This window comes from Leptinotarsa decemlineata, unplaced genomic scaffold (genome assembly GCF_025532065.1).
Source record: "Leptinotarsa decemlineata unplaced genomic scaffold, Ldec_3_MD MMD2_tig00000199_RagTag_RagTag, whole genome shotgun sequence".
NCBI lineage: Eukaryota > Metazoa > Arthropoda > Insecta > Coleoptera > Chrysomelidae > Leptinotarsa > Leptinotarsa decemlineata.
Genome location: NW_027412544.1, coordinates 17,294,087 through 17,317,132, shown reverse-complemented (window position 1 = coordinate 17,317,132; position 23,046 = coordinate 17,294,087). Strand labels below are relative to the sequence as shown.

Below are 23,046 nucleotides of genomic sequence, written 5' to 3'. Positions count from 1 at the left end.
ACTCTTTAAAAGATTTGCTCAAACAAAAATTTAGAATCAATTTGAAAAAATCATTTTTCATTACTATAAGATTTGCGAAGTATGATTTAGTCATCTCTTTTTGCCGCTTCAGTTCTAATTTATCTTTTTTTTCCTTGTTCGTACTCAGTTATGTTATAGGTTTGATTTTTTTCCTACTGAGATTCGTGGGAAACCAGATCGTTATTAAATTATTTAGGTTTAACATAATTATTAAAGTACAATAGTTGTACGACTCAGTTTACGTTTTGAAAATTTTGAAGACACTAGCTTGATACAAGGTGGAAGCTTTCAACATCTTTCAAAATAGGGAACTGTTAGAAAAAGAGATGGAAAATATTTATAAATTATTGCTCTAGATCAGGGGTCTCCAAACTTTGAAGCCTTCGGGCCATAATGATATTTTCAGTTTGTTCCAAGGGCCAATTTCTGCCCTTAACTATATTTCTAGACTAGGATAGTCGCAAAGTGCGTGACCTTAGCAAACTTACGCTTTTTTTGCATTTCAATTATTATTGTGTATTGTGACACTTAACGACATCTAGTGGCGAGTAGTGGTACTATGTACTATCTTTTTCAGATACCCGCTAGGTGGCATTAAGCGTGATTAAATATTTGGAATTACCGCGCTGGTTCGAGAAAGTTCTGGTTCTAGCTAGTGTATTCCGATCACCTCGAGATGGCAGTAATAATTGCATATAAAAAGGCTAGCGGCGCAACTGCGAGTTAGTCTGCGTAGGAAAGGCGAAGGAAGAGAAACTGTCTATTATGGAATAAACTAACACCCGTCAATAAAAGTATTTTGATTTGACTTATTGTTTTCATTTGTGATTTGTTAGTATGGAAAAGAAGCGAAAAATCGACAGTTAATGCAGAACGTTCCAAGAAAAATGGAACTTTCAGTATTTTGTGATTGAGTTCAGTAATGAGGCGCTATGTTTAATTTGTAATTGAAGCTTGATTGCAGTAGCTGAAGAAATATGCCCCGAGAAGGTAAATTTATTTAAAAGTGTCAGTTTGTCAGCAAACACCGTGGCTCGGAGGGTGCAAGACATCGCAGAAAATATATCATCTCAACTGTCTGACAAAAATGGACATCATGAGTGGTTTTCTCTAGCATTGGATGAGTCAACGGATGTGTCAGATACTGCTCAGGTGTTGATTTCTATTCGCGGAATAGATAAAAGCTATGAAGTGTATGAAGAACTTCTTGATATTGATAGTATTCACGGCACGACAACTGGGTCAGATATTTTTAAGGGAGTTGGAAATACCATCAATAAAAAGAACCTTCGATGGAGAAATTTGAAATCTATAACAACTGATGGAGGCAAAAATATGTATGGTATAACTAAAGGAGTGGTTGCACTTGTGTCAAAGGCTGTAGAAAATGATGGTGGTTCAAAACCATTAGTCTTACATTGTATCATTCATCAACAGTCCTTGTGCGGAAAATGTTTGGATATGTCTGAAGTTCTAAAACCAGTCATATCAGTTGTTAACTTCATCAGATCCACTGGGCTGAAACACCGACAATTCCGCGAGTTCATTCAACAGATTGGAGAAAATGATTTACCATATCATACTGCCGTACGCTGGCTTAGTTGCGGAAAAGTCCTTAAGCGCTTTTTTGAACTTCGAGCAGAGATCGAAATTTTTTAAATGAGAAGCAGCGTCCTTTTGCCGATTTAGAAAATAGTGAATGGATGTGTTGATTTGACAAATCATATGAACGAACTGAATTTGAGATTGCAAGGAGAAAATCAGCTTCTCCCTGATTTATACACCAATATCAAATCCTTCAGGCAGAAAATAATACTATTTCAATCGCAATTACGTAAAAAATGTCTCACAAATTTTGAAACATGTGAAATATTCAGCCACACTACAGAGACTGAATTTCCCGTCAATTTTGCAATCGAAACTTTGAGTGTTTTGAAGATAAATTTTGATACTCGTTTTTTAGATTTTGATGTCATTGCGAATGAAAATAAGATTTTTGAAAATCCTTTTGATTCTGACATTGAAACCCTGGCTCCGGAAGTCCAAATTGAAATTATTGATTTACGGTGCAGTGACAAATCTCAAAATTCATCTTTGTTGGAATTTTATAAGAGTCTTCCACTGGAACAATTTGATAATTTGCATAAATTTGCTCGTGGGTTGTTTTCTGTTTTTGGTAATACTTACTTGTGTGAGAAAAACGTTTTCCAAGATGAAGTACACAAAGAATGTTTACAGATCTCAATTAACCGATGAGCATCTTAAATCTCTTTTGATAATTGGTACAAGTAAAATTGATCCACAACTACAAAGTATTGTCGGTGGAAAATCACGATTACATAAATCTCATTAGTGTTTTTGTTTTATTGTGATTCATTTCAATTATTTGTTAGTTATTAATATGCTTAAACTTAGATACTTAAGTTGAATTTTCTTTGTCATCATTTCTGTCGTTAAGTTTTACCTTGCAAGTAAATAAAACCGAGTAATTATCATTCTGTGTTTCCTTCTTCAACTTATCACAGCAATAGTAACAACAATTAGGTAATCATTGGCTGTCGCGGGCCGGATTGATGACACTGGTGGGCCGGATTTGGCCCGCGTAGTTTGGAGACCCCTGCTCTAGATTGAAGGATTCGTTCGAAAATATGTCCAAGAATGTCGTTGAAAAACACTTTACCTGTGTATATGATAATTTGTACAACACATCATTTGTTTCGTATTTTTAATCGAATGTTGGCACCTTGGCACCGAAACAGCATGTGTATTATTCAGTTCACTCATCAATTAATGATTTCTTACGTTCGTAACTGTGCTAAGGTAGGTAAGTCCTAACAAAACTCCATCCCATGCTCCGATGCCTGCTACAACTCTTGGTATTGGTCTTCTGTATCTTACAACGAGTTTGTGAGCATCGAGTCGCATTTCTATTACATTTTTTATTAAAGAAAGAAGTGGTCCCAGTGGAAAAGAGGCCACGAAGAATGTTATAAACCCAAATTCAATTACTGAAAAAAAAAAGTAAGCCTTTAATATTCGTGGGAATGATCTGTTTCAGGGTATTCATTGCATATAATATCTGAAGAAATGACTTTAGTGATATGAATTAATCCGAAGGAAATTCTCATTGAGAGAAAGAAGAAGGATTATCTTCAAAAGCCGTGGAAGGAAAAGGAATACCTACGCGAGGAAAATGCAGAATTGAAAGGGTTTTCTTCAAAATATATGGATACGATTTTCTGGACTTTTTATACGTTGTGGTTCAGGTCATGCCGATCAGAAGTTACTGTCGACACAACCTTCGTTATTTAGCAGTTTGGGAATTACAGGGTATCAAATATTGACAGTTTGTTGGTTTCGCCTGTATCCGTTTGAATTTTTGGTATGTTGTAGTTAACAGTATGTATTCAAAAAAAGTTTAATCGCAAAACTTCTTCAAGACAACATTTATGGATACACAGGAAATTTTGATAAGTTATTTGAATTCATTTCTGTGAATATCTATAAGGAAGGGCCACATATTTTTATCATCCGTTATCAATATGATATAAAATGAATTTCACTAGTTCGGACTTCCATTGTCTGATATATAAAATGATTTGAAATCCCTGAAACAATTAAAAAAGAAGAATTAAAAATGAATAGCTGAAAATAACAATTATATTAAGCAAAAATAACCTGAAATGAAATGATGGTGAAATAAAATACAAGTAAAACTGGAACGATTGAACAAAAAATTAAGAAATAAAAATGAAAATATAAATATAAAGTTAAGAGATTCCAAGCCACGTTAGTTCACGACGTTTCGATTGTTAGTATTTACAATCGTCTTCGGGTGATGACTGGACTGATTTCTCCGAGAGATGACTATTTATGGGTCGTTCGAGTACTTTCACTTATCCCCGCTTTCCATTTTTTCCGCTTCACTGGTTGAGTGGGAGATGACCGTTTGGCGGGAGTTGGCCATTTTTCGCTTTATGATGGGTTTCCATATGTTGCGTATCTTTACGCTAGCTAGGCTGAATATGTTGTTGGACAGCATGTATGCGAGTTCCTCGAATTTTCTCCTAAACCAATGTCCCTCCCTGTGTATGATCTCAGCTTGGGACCACTCGATGTTGTGTTGATAGGTCTAAACTTGGTCTGCTATTCCTGATTTGCTGGTTTCCCTTCGCTGTGTGTGTTTCTTGTGCTCGGCAACGCAATGGTGAAATTAAGAGGCCATTGAATGTTCGCATTGCCGAGCACAAGAAACACACACAGCGAGGGGAAACCAGCAAATCAGGAATAGCAGACCATGTTTGGACCCATCAACACAATATCGAGTGATTTCAAGCTGAGATCATGCACAGAGAGGAACAATGGTTTAGGTTGCTGTCCAACAACGTATTCAGTCAAGCTAGCGTAGAGATCCGCAACATATGGAAACAAATCATCAAGCGAAAAATGGCCATCACACTTCTATGTCCTCAATAGATGAGCATACTACATATCCTTTGTAGCCATTGGTTTCTAAAAATTTGACGTTCAAGATCACTGAACCTAATCATTTACCTTCAGAGATATTAACCCAGGCAGCTTTCACTTTCCTTGAACTCAATTATATTCGTTTTTGTGAACGTGAACCGGTGAAGCAGAGAGGGAAAGAGTGGATAGGTGGAAGCATTCGAATGACCCATAAATAGTCATCTCTCGGTGGAATCATTCCAGTTTTCACCCGAAGACGATTGTAGATACTAACAATCGAAACGTCGTGAACTAACGTGGCTTGGAATCTCTTAACTTTTTATTTTTACTATTATTTTTATTTATTTATTTTTTCTTCAATCGTTCTATTTTTACTTGTATTTCATTTCACTATTATTTCATTTCAGATTATTTTTGCTTAATATAATTGTTATTTTCAGCTATTCATTTTTAATTCTTCTTTTTTTAGTTGTTTCAGGGATTTCAAATCATTTTATATATTAGACAATGGAAGTCCGAACTAGTGAAATTCATCATGAAACATTGTCAATCACCTTCAAAAAGATGTACGTTAGGAAGTTTGGGCTCATGTCTATCTGAAATTGCTGAGAATAATAATTATATTAAGCACAAAAAAACCCTGAACTGAAATTACGATAAAATAAAATACACGCAAGAATTAAAATTGAACAATTAAAAAGAAATAAAAACTAATAGATTTCAAACCATGTTATTTCACGACGTTTCGATTGTTAGTATCCACAATCGTCTTCGGGTGATGACTGGACTTATTCCTCCGAAAGATGACTATTTATAGGTCATTCGAATGTTTTCACCTATCCACTCTTCCCTCTCTCCGCCTCACCGGTTTAGCGGGAGCTGACCGTTTGGGGGGAGTTGGCTGTTTTCCGAGTGTTGAAATTTATTAATTCTCTGACGTGTTCACAAAAACGAATATAATTGAGTTCAAGGAAAGTGGAAGCAGCCTGAGTTATTATCTATGAAGGTAAATGGTTAGGTTCAGTGATCTTGAACGTCCAATTTTCAAAAACCAATGGCTACAAAAGATATATAGTATGCTCATTTATTGAGGACATAGAAGTGTGATGATTTTAAAATGAAAAACTTTCTTTCAGAAGTCACAAAAGTCTTTCTGCCCAACTTGACTATCGCCAGTGAAATCGGTGTTTAATTTTTTGACATTTAAAATAGAAAAAGGATAGTTTTCTTATCTAATCGAGAAACTTCTCAAAATTACTGATGGGCACCGAGTCGGAAAAAATGACAAATATAATGGAAACTGAAGTCACTACTCATAATTTAGTTGAATAGTTTTCATGTTGCACCTCTGATACTTGCATTGTTTCTCATTAACTCGGTTATCAACTGTAATATGGCTTAATGAATGTACAATAATTTGTTATTTATGATATAAATTGAATACGTACTAGCTACTAATTCACTCATTTGCAGTGAGCTATTTCTACTGAGTTACAGAATGAAGTGATGATAAATTACTTATGGAATTGATCAGAAGGTCAGTAGTGGCAAGCTACTTACTCATTTCAAGCAAGTGAAGTAATTTTTTAAGGGAATATACTTACCTTTAGGCATCTTATTTTCCTCAACTTCACTTCTTTTCCTTCTACGGAGAAGGTATTCCTTCATTTTTTATTTAAAGTGTAATCCTTCTTTTTATTCATATCCCCTTTCTCCTCGATTTATGAATGTTACGACGTAATATTTTTCATCAAAAATTATAAAAAAAAGTAATGTCAACCCAATTTACATTTCTTCAAGTCGATTAGTTCTAAGGGTAAATAATAATTACTACTGAAACTGACCCATCTCACAAAATTCGGAGGTCAACAAATATCTATTTGTTGGCAAGAGCTTGTATTCTTCTTCGTATTGTGGCAAATCATGTAGATCTTCAGTTTCATTCCAATATTTCAATTTCAAGGTTCGTTTGAGAAATTGCTTGGCGGGACTACAAAAACAAAATGATAATTAATGAATTATTTCAAACAATTTTATCACTGAAAACATTCAATGTTCATTAATATTTCAATTATGAAAAACAGTATAGGTAGGTACCTATCTATTATAGCTGATTAACGGAAAATCATATTTTTTACAGATTTTTGAACAGATCTATAATTGCTTATGAGTATTCTATTAACATTATTGTAGTAGGTATTTCATCTTATTTATTTTTCCATTTTTTCACCATTTAGGTTTCGGTGGAAAGCAATCTTCAGAGGTTTTGGTTGTCTGAGATAATATTTGTGAAAAACTGTAAATAAGTACTTTAAATTTGTTAAATTTTATGTTGGAGTAACATTATCAAAGTCATTTCCTTCAGAATTATCTAGGAAAATATTTTTCAATCATCATGTTTTTGGAGAAGAAAAACAATTATTTTGCATTAATATCTACTCAAATGATAAAAACGGTTTATAGGGTGCAGTACATAGAAACAAAAAAGGCTTCAAGTACCATTTTGTTCGATACACATTGGTGTCTCTGTGACTGTCGCACGCTTTGGAATATTTCTGGTGTATCATGTATTAACTTACATGCAGCTAAAATTCTTGCCGTTAAATTTTCAACAGATTCTACAGGTGTCGAATACACCCGGGACTTGAAGTATCTCCACAAAAAAAGTCTAGTAACGTTAAATCCGGAAAACGTGCAGGGCAGTGTATGAGATCACGTCTATTCGTTGAAAATGGCCGGTGCTCCGTCATATTGAAACTACATCTTTTGACGAACCAATAGAGATACTTCTTCAAGTAGCTCAGGTAAAACATGTTCAAGAAAAACTCGGTAGTTCTGTCCATTCACACGGGGAGAAAAAAAAAGTTTTCCAAGTATATGATTTTCGATAATTCCTACCAAATGTTGACTGAAAAGTTCTGTGGGTAGCTTTTTTGCGCATTCCATGCGGATTTTGTTCATCCCATAAATGGCTATTCCTATACTACTGAAATACCCCTCTCTTGTGAAACTTGCCTCATCCGTGAATAAAACAAATCTGGGAAAGTTGTTTGCTACTTCGAACATCCTCAAAAACCATCCACAAAATAATCTACGAGGGCCATAATCACCAGCATCTAGGGCCATCACCTTCTGCAGGCGAAATGGGTACAATAGTTGTTCACGTGCTACCCGACTGTTGATTGTGACACTTGTAAACCATAAGAAATGGCTCGAATGCTCGTAGAAGGATCAGCTGCTAATTGTTCAAGAATGTGTTCTTCCGTAACATTATCTTTTGTTCTATTCGTACCACAATGGTGTTTACTGAATTTAAACGACCCTGTTTCCTTCAATCGTCGATGCACAGCAATAAAAGTAGTGAAATGTGGATGAAGTCTGTTTGGATATCTATTTTGATATAATTCAGCAGTAGCTCTGGCATTTCCCCCTGTTTCACCATTAACGAAATACATATCTGTATATTCTTCGAATGAATAATCCATTTTGACACAATCTCCACTGACTGAAATGATAACAGATGACTTGACAACAATACAAACTCGTTTGGGTTATTGTCAATCATGTCTAATGTAAATATCGATATATTAGTTTGTTTCTACCGGAAACAATGACGGTCTAATTCAGACTCATCCGAACCATTTTTTCAATTCTTCTATTAGCTTCATTTTTTAACTTCTGAGAATGCTCATGTACTGGTCCTATATTTTTTCTTTCGATTCGTGATAACTAATTGCATAGTAGAACTTTCCGGACTATTTTGTATGCCATAGACCAATGCATAAAAAATACACAAATTTTTCAGTATTGTTTTTTCAAAACCATATGGTGAATAGATCGATTTTTCTTGATAAACCAATTATAGTCTATTTCAAAAGAGTGTAGAGTAATAAAATCTCATTAAGTATTCAAAAGCGCTACAGGGTGATCCGTCAATAAATTCTGTCACTTCCCTAGTCCGCATTGCAAAATTATGTCGTTTCATAAAGAGCAGGTAGGTATCACCCTGTTTTAAGGGATTTGTCCATTGTTATCGACGGATAAATACTGAGCCAGAGGCGCGCTAGTGGGATAATTGCCAAAAGAATATGCATTCATAAAAATTATATTAAAGGAAATAAAAATTTAATACAGCAGAACAGTGTTATTAAAAAAATATAAAATGTAACAATAAAATATATACGAACCGAAATCGGGAAATACTCACAAACACAAACGAACGAATTTTACGTATTGAAACACTTGTGGGGACTTTAAATCAATTTATTCACAAAAACGACAAGAACTTTACTGGATACGTTATTACAATTTGACACTTGAACAATACTAAAACTGTGTACTTCCTTTAACGTTTAACAACACTCTATTTATACCCTAATTGAATGTTCTAGAGATTACTAGGTACAATTTTCGAGAACCTTCCGAGAAAATAATTATTCAGACTACCCTTAATTCTAAACCCTAACCTAAGCAAAAGTGTCACTGTCACTGATACACTGGTCTCTGTCCAGATTGCTTATCCCGCTACAGTATATTTACAATTCAATTAAATTATTCTACATCAGTATAGTCTTCATCCGAAGAACTGTCATCATCCCCTGGTGTTATAATTATAGGGTCAACCACCTGATCGACCAAGTTGTCCAGTTCCCACATTTTATCTTCCTCTTTTAAAACATGCTGGATTGCTTTTTGCCAGTTTTCTGATGTGATTTCCATAATGGCTTGATCAAACAATACCTTGACATCTTTCATTTTAAATGTGGTATTGTGCCTTGCAACATATCCTTTAACTTGTGCCCATATAAGTTCTATAGGATTTAATTCGCAATGATATGGCGGTAGGCGCAGCACAGTTACTTTATACTTTTCTGCTACATCTTCTACGACATATTTCATGAAGCGAGATTTATGTTGTTTTACTATGGCTAGTAGTTCCTTCTTTACTGAATTCGTCTCAAACTGAATACCTTTATTTGACAGCCAGTTAATAATTTCTTGCTTTCTCCAAGCTGAAGTTGGTACCTTCTCTAAGCGCCTTGAATGGTAGCTTGCATTATCCATAACCACGACCGAATCAGCTGAAAGAAATTTTAACATTTCCCCGAAGTAGTCTTCGAAGACATCCGAATTCATGTCCTCATGATAATCTCCCGTCCGGCACGACTCAAAGCTTAACAAACCTTCTTTTAAAAATCCGTCTTCGCTTCCAATGTGAGCAATTATAAGCCTCTTCCCTTTTCCCGAAGGCACTTTAATACCCGTCGAAAGGCCTTCTATGAAAGCTTGGCGAGAACTTGTTATATTTTTATCTTGCCACATTTTTTTGACTATATAACCTTCGTTTATCCACGTCTCATCAAGATAAAAAATTTTCTTTTGCTCTCTGCGGTACTGCTTTAAAGTTGTCAAATATTTTCGTCTCCAGCAAACAATTTCATCACTTTCCAGTAATAGTGCCTTTCGATTGTGCTTTTCCCAGGCAAAATTCATACTTTTTAAAGTTTTCCATAAAAGTTTTCTGGATATCAAAGGAATATCGTTATCTTGGCTTATCTCGATAAATATTTTTTCAAGAGTGGGTATTTCCTTTTTAAAATAAAACGAATGAACTTCTCTTCGAATGTCACATTTGGTGTCTTCATCTAAGATTTTTATTGGTCTTCCTGATTTTCTCTTGCATGGACTTACCTGGCCTGATATCTTTCTTTCTCGCAATAATTTAAAAATCGTGGACTGTCCAATTCCAGTCATTCGGGCACATCGCTCAACACTTTCTTGCACAGACAAACTAGGGTGATCGTGTTTTATGCAATCATATACATTTAAAATTATAACTTTTTCGCAAACAGATAGCGGAGAATTTTTTACACTTCTTTTCTTTGGAATAAATGTCCCCATTTTATAACTTTTTCACTATTTCTATATCACAATATCACTGTACGTTTAATTGGTGTAGTAACAATTACTATTATAACTCGAATGTTTAAGACACCATTACAATATATTTAAACCCTTTTTCTTAATTACCTGGGTTTAATAGGTATTGCATGATTGGTGGGCAGGGTCAAAAAGGGATTATTATAATGACATGGCACCTCGGAACTAAGTGTTAACCCTTTTTTGAGAAATCATGCTCAAGTATATGAACCCAAATTGCATATTAAATAAGTTTACAAGAACCACTAAAATTAATCTTAATCTTTTTTTAAGAAATTTTACTTACCTAAATACATGTAGGTACTTAGTTTTAGACCAAATTACTTCCCAAAAATGGCCTTTTATTATTATCTATGTCTGTAATTTTTAATTTACTTTAATTATTAAGTTTAATAATCCTAAGATTTGCCTACGCCCATGGACGACAACGAAATTCAGGCAAATTTTATGACACTTCATGATTTATTACTCTACACTCTTTTGAAATAGACTATAGAAAGGGCTTTAGAAATGATACTCCAACATAAAATTCAACAAATCAAGAGTACTTATCTTAGGTTTCAGATCTAAACTCCCATTTGAGTGGAGTATTATGAATTTAAAATTGCGTTTGTTTTTCAGTTAATATTTCATTCTCATTCTGACCCACCCAAATTATGTTTTCGATTCTGCCTACATTGAAAAATGTTCTGAGAGTTGACAACTATTCCGATATGTTGTATGAAAGTGGCATCATGCGATTATTGCACATAGGAAATTACGTTGGTACTCAAGACATATCTTCAGTTTTTCTCAATTATCTCAGAAACCTTCACTTTTAGACACATAGAATGTTATGACTTTTAGGTGTACTATCGATAAGCCTAACTTATGTCAAACGCTCATTTATCAATTCAGTTGTCCAAAGAAAATTTGTTCAAAGAGTATGGCTGATTCACGGTGGATGGCACATTAGACGTTTCTGGTGAACCAGACAACGGATCACTTTGAAAATTTAATGGAGGGCATATTCGGACATTCTCTAGCCAACTAAAATATTTTCGACAATGCGGTGTTGCCGCTTCTATTAGAAAGCAGTAGCAACTTTGATTTTTCAAATGGAACACTCTATATATAATATTATTTTTGGAATTTCCAACAATTGCCCGACAACTTATCTTGATATTTCCCTATACCTATCTGTTACCGTTTTCGAAATAAAAATTAATTTCAATTTTTTTCTTCGAAAATCATGACTTCTAAAAATGCCGATATCTTTTAGTTAAGAAGTACTATGATATCGAAATTTGGTTTGGAGTTAGGTGATACTTGGACACTTCCCACACGTCAACCTAATCTCCGTTACTTCAATACAGGGTGGTAAAAAAATACAGTTTTTTCGTTTGCTTGAAAAAGTTGCTGAAATTTGATTATTTTAAATGGAACACCCTGTATATTATTGAAAATTCGGAAAGCTGCTGAAATTTGCTTTCTTTCTATGTATATCATACCTATACCTAACTAGTCAAGTTTCGGACTTATGAACATTTATTTGTGAAAATGTCCCTTCAGAATGGTATTTCCATTCGGTATTTGGTAAGCAGGCCATGATTACTATTTGACAGTAGCGTTGTGACATTCTCCCAATAATATCGACATTTTCGTCACTTCAGAAGTTGCAAATACCTTCAAAACGATGGAAGAAAACTATTCAAACGAAGTTCTTATGAATTTGTTTATTATTTTTGGACAGTGTGACAAAATTATCAGCAGAACATGTAGAAAGTTCAATGAAATGTATCCGAATCTACCGCCAATGAACCTCACTTGCATGAAATTTATACGAATTCAGAACAATTTCAATGCATTTGGATCAACTTTAAAAGCACCAAGAAACTTGCCTCGACCCGTAACTTTCGAAGACAACCAGATTAATGTCTTAGCATATTTTCACGCATTTCCCGAATCATCGATAAGAAGTGCTGAAGAAGATTTGGGTATAAAATATTCATCGGTTCAAAGAATCTTGCGAAGACATAAAATGCATGATTATAAATTCACCAAAATTCAAGCAATGAAGCCTCAAGATCCTCAACAGAGAGTAGAATTTTGTGAAATGTTGTTGACACGCATTCAAGAAGATCCACTTTTTTTAAATAAAATTATTTGGACTGATGAATCTAAATTTTCGAGAGAAGGGATTTTCAATAGAAAAAATCGTCATTATTGGTCCAGTGAAAATCCTCACGTCACAAAAGAAGCCGGATTTCAAGAAAAATTTAGTTTTAATGTCTTCTGCATGTTGATGGACAACAAATTGAGGTACGTGATATACGAGGAGTCATTAACATCCAGAAGCTACCTGAATATTTTGGAGAATACTATAGACAGTTTCGTGGATAATCTGCCACTCGAAGATTATCGAAACTGTTGCTACCAACTAGACGGAGCTCCTGCACATTGCACAAGAGAAGTGAGCGCAGAACTGGATAGACTATTTGACGATCGGTGGATGAGGCGCTTGGGACCATGGAATTGGCCAGCGAGATCACCCGATCTTAATCCATTAGATTTTTATTTGTGGGGAATGTTTAAAGAAAAAGTTTACAAAATACCCGTGCGTTCGAGAGATGAATTGTTAGAAAGGATTGCCCAAACATTTGAAGATTTGGATCCCAATGAAATCAGATCTGCCACCACGAAAGCAGTCAACACCCGCATTTTAAAGTGCTTGGAAGTGAACGGCCAGCGATTCGAACATATTTTGAAATATTCCACATGATTGTTTTACTTTTTTATAATTATTCATATCAATATTTCCAATTTCAAGTTTCTCGGTGCTTTTTTAAAGTTTATCCAAACATATTGAAATTGTTCTGAATTCGTATAAATTTCTTGAGGTTCATTGGCGGTAGATTCGGATACATTTCATTGAACTTTTCACATGTTCTGCTGATAATTTTGTCACACTGTCCAAAAATAATAAACAAATTCATAAGAACTTCGTTTGAATAGTTTTGTTCCATCGTTTTGAAGGTATTTGCAACTTCTGAAGTGACGAAAATGTCGATATTATTAGGAGAATGTCACAACGCTACTGTCAAATAGTAATCATGGCCTGCTTACCAAATACCGAATGGAAATACCATTCTGAAGGGACATTTTCACAAATAAATGTTCATAAGTCCGAAACTTGACTAGTTAGGTATAGGTATGATATACATAGAAAGAAAGCAAATTTCAGCAGCTTTCCGAATTTTCAATAATATACAGGGTGTTCCATTTAAAATAATCAAATTTCAGCAACTTTTTCAAGCAAACGAAAAAACTGTATTTTTTTACCACCCTGTATTGAAGTAACGGAGATTAGGCTGACGTGTGGGAAGTGTCTAAGTATCACCTAACTCCAAACCAAATTTCGATATCATAGTACTTCTTAACTAAAAGATATCGGCATTTTTAGAAGTCATGATTTTCGAAGAAAAAAATTGAAATTAATTTTTATTTCGAAAACGGTAACAGATAGGTATAGGGAAATATCAAGAAAAGTTGTCGGGCAATTGTTGGAGATTCCAAAAATAATATTATATACAGAGTGTTCCATTTGAAAAATCAAAGTTGCTACTGCTTTCTAATAGAAGCGGCAACACCGCATTGTCGAAAATATTTTAGTTGGCTAGAGAATGTCCGAATATGCCCTCCATTGAATTTTCAAAGTGATCCGTTGTCTGGTTCACCAGAAACGTCTAATGTGCCATCCACCGTGAATCAGCCTGTATATAACGAATAAAAAAACTGTCGGTGTGTTTCTAATTTACCTGTACTATGGTATGAATACTACCAACATTAAAAAATGTGAAGGAGGTTGACAATTATTCCTATGTTATAAGAAAGTTGCATCATGCGATTGTTGCACACAGAATGTTATCGCTTCTCAGGACATATCTTCAGTTTTTCGCAAATATCCCAAAAACGTTCACTTTTAGGCAAATGGAATGTTATGACTTTGGGGTTGGAGGAAAACTGATGAATTTCTCTCTTTTTATGATCATCCATACAAATTAAATAAGAGTAAATTTCACTTAACTGATTAAAATCGGTTTTGTTTCATTTAAGAAATTATTTGTATCATATGTATCATTTCTAAGAAAAGCCTCTTGGTAATGATTTTTTGTAGATAAAATTTTTATTGAGTTATAATCCATGCAGTGTCCTTCCTTAGAGACTTGCTCACTCAATTCACACCTCTACGGGTGCAATCTATTGTCACTCTTGTTTGCTGTGATTCTAATCTGTATGTTTCTCGTATAAGTTCTTTATCACAGATGCGACAAAGTATACAGTAAACTACATCCGAACAGTTCGTGCAGGGAGTTTCGTCTTTCAATTTTGAAAATATTCTATCAAGCGTTAAAACATTTTTGTTTGAAATTTTATTATTGTTGTTTACGGATTTGAAAATTCTAGATGAACCTGGGGTCACATCTTTGATTAAAGCCAATGAAGCATAAAGAATCGAAATTGGAATCAATTCAGAGCCTCTACATTATTTGAAATAATGTGAAAGATTGTTCACATTAAGTGAAACATTAATATTATTCAAATTATCTATGGATGAGATACAACTTTTTTAGGAATTATGAAGTATATGAATTTTGACAGGAAAGGAAATCCAGGTTTTTTTATGGAATGAAATGTCAGAAATTTTGAGAACCCTTTCTTTCATTTGATTTGTTACATGGGTCTTTATGTTCTGTTTATAGTATGATCAATCGTTAATGTAGCAACCGGCCATTCTGATCATTCCCATATTGATTTCAATTTAAGTGGAATCACCTATTGGTGTGACACCCAAGTCAACTTGCCAAGTTTTTATGTCAGTGTTGGTGGTTTGACCAATCAACCGACAACTTCGGTGGCAGAAATTTGGAAAGTTATCCTGGAATGCCATTGGAATCCACATGTTTCTAGAAATGATATGCAATCGAGAAAGGTTCGTGCAGTAAATTTGTATGTAAATTTGACATATCATTTCTAAATCATACTGATAAAAGTTGTTCAGGATGAAAAATGGCTCTTCACAAAGTTTCAGAAAGATTTATCTTTTTTTAATCATTTTGATCAAAGAAAATTGATTGGATTTACTCACAAATAACATTCACAGAATGTAATAATACTACTGCTTCGCATACGAAATATTTCTTCAAAGTACCTTTCAGACAACTGAAAAGTTTACCCCGAAAAGTTACTACTTAAATAAAATGTAAACCACTGAAAAGGCCAATTAGTCAGTAACCTGTCGTATTCATGCATCTTGCCTACAAGTTGACATACGTATGTCAATACAGCTTTTTTTAAATTGAGGCGAATTTTTTCAATTGAATTTTGAGTTCTGCACGCAAGAAGATTGTTTCCGAAACGTCGACCACTAAAAAAAGCTGGGAGTAGAAATTTTTTCCAAAATTCATGAATAGTACAAGTTACTGACTGATTGGACTTTTCAGTGGTTTACATTACGCAGGAATTTTCCGGGGTAAACTTTTTAGCTTGCCCTTTTTTACGCTTCAGCAGATTCTTTATTGATTCAGTTTTGTTTATTTTTCAGATTGTGGAAGGTTATATACCAAAAAAACAGTAAGAAAAAAAAGACATAAAGTTCTTGTATAATCCATTTTCAAAAACTACGTCAAAACGGGTAACATCCGATACATCGTATATATGAAAATACAGAATACTCACGGTAAAATCAGTGCCAGTATATTTCCAAACATTCTTTTGAATATGATCAGGAAAAATAATAGCGTGCATAAGTCTACGACGCAAGTTAGTGGAGTACAAGAATCTTTTGTGATGACAGGCATACTAACGATAGTACCAGGTGTACTAGATAAACGACCCTGAAATGATTGAATGAATTGAAGAAGTGAATCAGCCGTCATTCTGCTTGGTTCCGATAGCGGAGCCACCAATCTTTTGCTTTAAAAAATATGTTCTTTTTCCAAAATATGTGCTAATGGTTTGAAATATTGATTTAAATTCAGTACTAGAAATATATATTATTTTGTGGCGATTGTTGGTTCTATGGAAAACAAAGAAGCTGTGTGCAAAATTAGTGCTCTGTTGTGCTTGAGGACCGTTGAACATTGGTTATAAAGTTGAAAAACAGTAATTGTACTATTCTCAGTCCATTCCAGATACCAAATTCAATTAGAGAATATAATTAAGAAGAAAGTAATATATTCATTAGGTTCATTGACACATCTGTCGAGAAGCTGAATTTATTTTAATGTTCTAACAATATATCTGAATGTTTTTTATCAATTTCAAAATCAGTAATCACCCGAAGACGATTGTGGATACTAGCAATCGAAACGTCGTGAAGTAACTTGATTTGGAATCTCTTCATTTTTTATTTTTATTTTTTGTTTAATTGTTCAATTTTTTAATTGTTCAATTTTATTTCACTGTAATTCCATTTCAGGTTTTTTTGCTTAATATAATTGTTACTTTCAGCTATTATTTTTAATTTCTAATTTGTATTAGTTCTCTTGGGATTTTAAATTATTTTATATATTATTAGACAATGGAAGTTCGAACCAATGAAATTCATCATGAAACATTGTCAATCACCTTCAAAAGGAAGTTTGGGCTCATGTCGATCTGAGGTCCAAGTAAGAAAAGAATTGGAATCAGAGCTTCAACATTTTCATATTCCAAATGAACTTTTGTGAGTGATCGATGATTCAATATATTTTCTACTTCTAGAGGAAGACTATGTATTACCGTTGAAGGTTGCTGGTAGATTTGAAAACCCAGTTCATGCCTTGAACGGAAAGTTTGGATGTGATAACATTTTGATTGAAACTTTAGTGTACAAGAATTTCCTCTTCTAGAATACATTCGTTAGATCACCATTATTGCGGAGTCAGTGATCAATGCATTCGCTATTTCTAGGTGCACTGCTCACGGGAAATTTCGAAAATTCATGTTTTTCATCTAATATTACAGATTTTTTTGCAAATCAGATATGTCACAAGAAACACGACTACGCACCCTAAGAATATTACATCCGTCCAGGTAAGAACAAAGTTTTTTTGATTTCGCTCTTTTCAAATTCTTTTTTCCTGTAGTTCTTTGATTTCCTTCACAAAATAACTCTGTTAAACAAGCTTCCACTGAAGTTTTTCAGCTTCCTAAATTTCTTCGGCTTCAATTCTCCTTCTCCTGTCTGTTCGATTATAATACAAATATACGATTTTTCTATTTCCTACGTCAATTTTTCATTTTTTAATTACTTCCTCCGGCGAAGTATCCTCATTTTCATTGGGCATTTCAGGTTCTTCAATATACGTATTATCATCCTTTGGTATCTTTTTTTTTGCTGCAACATGTATAAGGCTAGTACCCATCTTCATTTCGCTATTTCTAACCTAATCCACCACAGAACAATTCTAGAGTCTGTCCAAAATTTTGATTTATCTGATTTCATTTCGGAGAACTGTAGAAATAGTTTGCTTCTCATAACTGCTGCTTCCAATTCAAATTGTGGAATTGTTACATGCAACTCTAACAAAGAATAACATCGCGGACTTTCGATTTCATTTAACTTTTTTGAACTGTCAATTCACTTGAACTTTTTGAAAATTTCTAAAAGTACGTTATTGTCCCATTTGATGTCATATCTCCACAAATCTTGTAGAATAATTCCCACCTTCATAATTGAATCATTGAGGGATCCTAAAGGCTCAAAAATAATCATTGCCAACTTTATATTTTGTCTTTTGGTCAAAAATATGTTCACTTCCAATACATTTTTTGTTCCATTCATGAAAATCAAAAATAAATGTAAACAGTGAACATATCTTTTTCGGGATGCCAATAATTATCCAAAACTTTTTTAACAGACAGTTCAATATTCGAATGAATTCTCTAGATCGATTTAGATCTAAGGGTTTCAGGTGATTCATTAATAACCCATTTAGAATTAAAAAATCAATTCCGTATCTCAAATTCACCTTTTTTTATGAACGTAAATTACCTATTGACATAATTCCAGTATAATAACTTTCAAGAAAATTATTATCATATTGTTTGTTGACAATAGCATGATAAGCTCTGGGAAAGGCAAGTCTGCAGCATTTTTGTTTTTCACATATCGTGCTATGAAGGGTGGAATGGTCTGTCCTCCTTTCTTATAACTACTCGATGAAACATGTAGCGTATATCCCCACAAAATGCGATTTTTCTTCAATGGAAAGTCCACAGGATTTTGATGATCAGGACTTCGGAATAACATGTCATTCAGACTCAGTCTATTGGACTGCGGAATCGAACATCATCCGTAGTTTTTCTGGTTCATTGGATTGATTACCGCGAAATGAGAAATATATCATTTTTCCTCTGACTCATTTTGACTATTTTTTGCAAATATACTCCTTGTATATATATTCCTTGATTCCATCGCAATATATGTTGGCAAACTCACTGTTCCGATTCATTTTGCTCTCCTGATAGTACAGTCGAGATAGGACCATATTCTTCCTTTCCGTAACAATACTATCCTCGTTTTTTCAAATTGAGCCTGTTGCGAGACTCTCACCGATTCTTTTCATGTTTATTTCAATCAATTTTGGAATTTCGTCATCGTTATCAGTATTTAAATTTCCAGAAAAAAATGACTATTCTCAAAATTCAATGAATTTTGTATAACGTGAAGAAAGTCATAATCTAAATTTCTATTACGAATAAAAAAATTGAATGAAATGTCAACTTTATATTTTAGTACTTGAAAGTTTATAACCCACCCCAACCTATTGAGTGTGGCTCTAGCTCCAAACCTTGACTGCTCCACAAAATTTCTAGGGACTAGTTAAATCATAATTCTCAGAATATATGAGCATTTTTGGAACAACGTTTCTAAAAGACTGTATATTTCAAATATGGATAAGTGCGAGATACCTTTTTCATGTCAAAGACTTTATTACTAGATCTAAACATTTCAGACACCAATAACAGTAAGACTTTTGACATTTGAAAATTCACCTATTATTTGTATACTAACTATTGTAACAAAGTGATCAAAACATAATAAGAATAACTATCTGACATAGATTATGTTAATTTATTGGAATATATTGAAAAATTCGTTGGTCATCTTCGATTACTTTGGAGTTTGCGATTGGCTGGACATACTGGACAAAATGATGGAATATTGGCCTTAATTGAGGCATTACGTGAAGAAGGTATAGATTATTGACCTTAGTATTATAATGTCAATGAATGAAATCTGCTCAGTTGCCCACAGATACTTACAATGAATAGAACAATTGACAAATTTGGGAGTAGGAGAAATTATGTTAGTAACCCAAATGTTAGAAGATGAGGTGTTGGATCATTTGTTACACCAACTCTCTCTGATGATTATGATATTCAGACTAAGCGGATGCAGAAACTGAGTAAGTTGATACTTCCATAAGCTGAACTCAGTCGCTGAGCCACTACCTTAACTGTAAATGATTTAAGTATCGCAAAATATACAGGATATGAAATGGATACATGAGACGAGGTGCGTCTAAATTTTCCCCGTTGAAAGACTAATTTTGAATCGAAATTGTCAGGAAGGCAATGAGCCAGAATTCCTCTTTTCCGTTTTGAATACCATTAAGAGCAGATATGTTACGGATAAGCAACATCATTTTAAGATTTAAATTTCATGTTCGAGATGTATATTTCATCATCGTTTACTTTCAGGAAAGAATAATTTTTTTAGAAAGAAAAATTTTGACGTTCTACTTGTTCAACTTCATTTGATAAAATGTGAGAATCTTCCACTGCAAGGAAGAGAACAATCAATTTCGAAATAAACTCTCCACAAAGGTATGTAGAATATCCAAAAAGTAACATTCAGACACAAAACTGAAAGGAAAAGCCCTCTGGAAACAACTACTCATATATAAACATTGAATAACATGAAAGAAAGTATTGTTTCGAAACAACTGCTTCCATATATGATCATTGCATTATACAAAAATAATTTTTTCAATACAGTTTGTACTCCAAACATTCGTTATGGAATCACTGAAATGTGTAGATCACGCAAAGAAATAATTTCCAGACACAAAACTGGAAGAAAGAGTCCTCTCGAAACAACTACTCTTATATGAACATTGAATTACAATACAATGGATTTCCACATTTATTTCGTATGAGAATGGAGAAATAGAAAGCCAAAACATTTTTTTCCTAACATTATTTCTGTACTGAATATTGTACACTGTTAGGATGCAAATGAGTTCCGTATCGATGATACAGGTTATTTATTACTGCAAGTGGTGAGTATTATAGAAATTTCAAAACTTTTCACTTTGTTAATTTTTGTTCTGTATTTTTTTTGGGGTAAATCACTTACAAGATGGAGATCGTTGAATCCATAATTTTTTGTTGGTTGTGTAGACCATTTCCCATTTCGACTTCTTTGATGATCATGCCTCGAAAATAAATTATTTTTGCTGTTTGCTCCAATATTGGGTCAAGACATGAGAAAGATAACCCATCTTTAATGGGTTATTTTTCTCAGGGGTTGCCTACAGATTGATAACTTTTTTATCGGAAGCATCACAAAACCGCCACATGTTTGACAATTTCTTTTTCACAGCCTACATATAGGAAAAGAACCCCATGATTTTGTTATCCTCATCTACATTTTTGGAAAGAGGAATTTTTTTGGCAGCTTCTTTTTCGGGAGGAACCACTTGCACCTGGGGAAGGGGTGATGGTGGTGGTAGTAGAAGATGCTCCAGTTGCTCCTCAACTTGCACCAGTTGGAGGTTTGATCCAGTTGACGGTCCGGCGATGACTCCTGGTAGTGGTGGTGGAACAACTTGCATCTGAGGGTGTGGTGGTGGGCTTGATCTCCAAAGCACCTATACTTGAACAACTTGCAATCGGCGGTCTGGCAGGTCAAGCTCTGATCGGTATTTTTTCTCATACACCGTCTGAAGAGAGCTCAGCTTGTCACCCATCTTTCTAAATGATGGCTGCAATGCTTTACTCGTAAAGCCGTGGTCAAAAAACATTAACACGACCTTTGGTCAAATTGTGTCCTCTACCCATTGTGGAAACGAATTGATTGAAATTATTTCATTATTTTCAACTTGAATATATTTAGTTTTCGATACCAATATTGATTTTTTTAGAAAATTATGATTTAGTTTTGAATTGGACAAAAAAAATGAATCAAATCCATTTTGGGGGCCGGTAATACTGCGTCTTCATTTGTAATTTTGAACTGTTATTATTATTATTTTTGGCATGGAGCGACTCCTAAGGGCACATACTCAAGACTCAATTGGAATATGCTCATCCACCTAAAACCATATATACATAGACCTACCTACGATCTCTTGCTACGAACAAAAAACGTGAATCGCTATTACTTTTCTAATCATCCATTTCGCCGTGTGCCATCTTCGACTGTTTGGCAACTTTGGTTACCCTTCCGTTTTGTTATGCAATCCAGTGAAGCTGGAGAAAGAACCCTCCAAGAAAGGGCCCTTTAAGGAGCAGGGATTTGGGTTCGATGAGTTCGTTTCATGCCACAATGTACAATCCTCCCTATCATTTTTTAGAGTATTTGAATACGCGACATTGGCCTGCTTCTCCACATCGGCACCTTTTCACTGTCTCTTTTATTCTTATTCGGACTCTTGAACTCATCCTCCGAACTGTTTTACTGAGCAATAAGCATCTCGTATATAATACCACGTGATTATGAGGAGTATTTGGAATGACTGAAACATTCACACCACAGTTCTCATAAGACCACAACCTCCTCTACTACAACCCAAAGTGAAGTTACGAGGTTCCATTCAAGGTTGAATATCGAGGAAATCATGCAAGGTCGAAGACAAGTGGTGGGGAAGGTTCAGAACCGTCATTGGCCCTCTACTGGTTTTCCATTACAATTTTCATTTTTTGGATAGTGAAAAATCTCGGTCAATGAAAATCTCTGATTTACTCCAGAACAAAATGATTATTGTTCAACATTTCTGCATGATAATCAAATACGAATATGTTTCAAAATAAATTCCTTTTTTGTAGCATATATTACATGTAGGTATCAATAAGAAATAATATGAATCTGTGTATCTTTTAGCAGGAATAATCCATATAGAAAAACAGCTTCTTAGTTATTCATAGGTTCTCAGTGTAGGTTAGGTACTGATTTAAATATGAAATACTAACAATAGATTTCCCAGGTTCGTCCGACAAAGTCTACAATATGATATCATGAAGAAAGGTCCAATTTCATGATTTCCAAATCCAGAAAAAAATGATTACAGAGATTTCCACAATCTTGACTGACATTGATTCGTTTGTTGTTGGCAAATAGAATATTCAATTAACGAAGACTTGTATATCGGTCTACTTTTCCACTAATAAGTTCAATCTACTAAAAAAAGTTGAAATTGAAGATTACTTCGATTTCTCTTCAAATCCATTTTTTTCCTTTAGTCTTCTGAACATTGTTTTTTCAGTCATTCGGTCCTTTTTAGAGAAATGTGAAATTATAGAATTTTCATTTTGATTCCAAGTACCACTATATTTCATACACAGTGCATTTCTTTAATCTCTCCCCCC

At 34.1% G+C, this 23,046-nt stretch overlaps 1 protein-coding gene and 1 long non-coding RNA gene across 6 annotated transcripts in view; one reads left to right on the top strand and one right to left on the bottom strand.

The window, feature by feature from the left end:
• Window positions 1-23,046, bottom strand: part of LOC111511304 (anoctamin-4) — an 89,819-nt gene that overhangs the window by 11,640 nt on the left and 55,133 nt on the right. For all 5 annotated transcript variants that reach the window (XM_074173091.1, XM_074173092.1, XM_074173093.1 and 2 more), the window contains 3 exons: window positions 16,147-16,304; window positions 6,333-6,478; window positions 2,824-3,029 (listed from right to left, as the gene is read on the bottom strand). In XM_074173091.1, the coding sequence (XP_074029192.1) occupies window positions 2,824-3,029; window positions 6,333-6,478; window positions 16,147-16,304 (510 nt within the window). The remainder of the gene's footprint in view (window positions 1-2,823; window positions 3,030-6,332; window positions 6,479-16,146; window positions 16,305-23,046) is intronic.
• On the top strand, window positions 15,727-16,304 carry LOC141481479 (uncharacterized). Its single transcript, XR_012465005.1, has 2 exons — window positions 15,727-15,940; window positions 16,013-16,304. It is a non-coding gene; the product is annotated as an uncharacterized lncRNA (long non-coding RNA).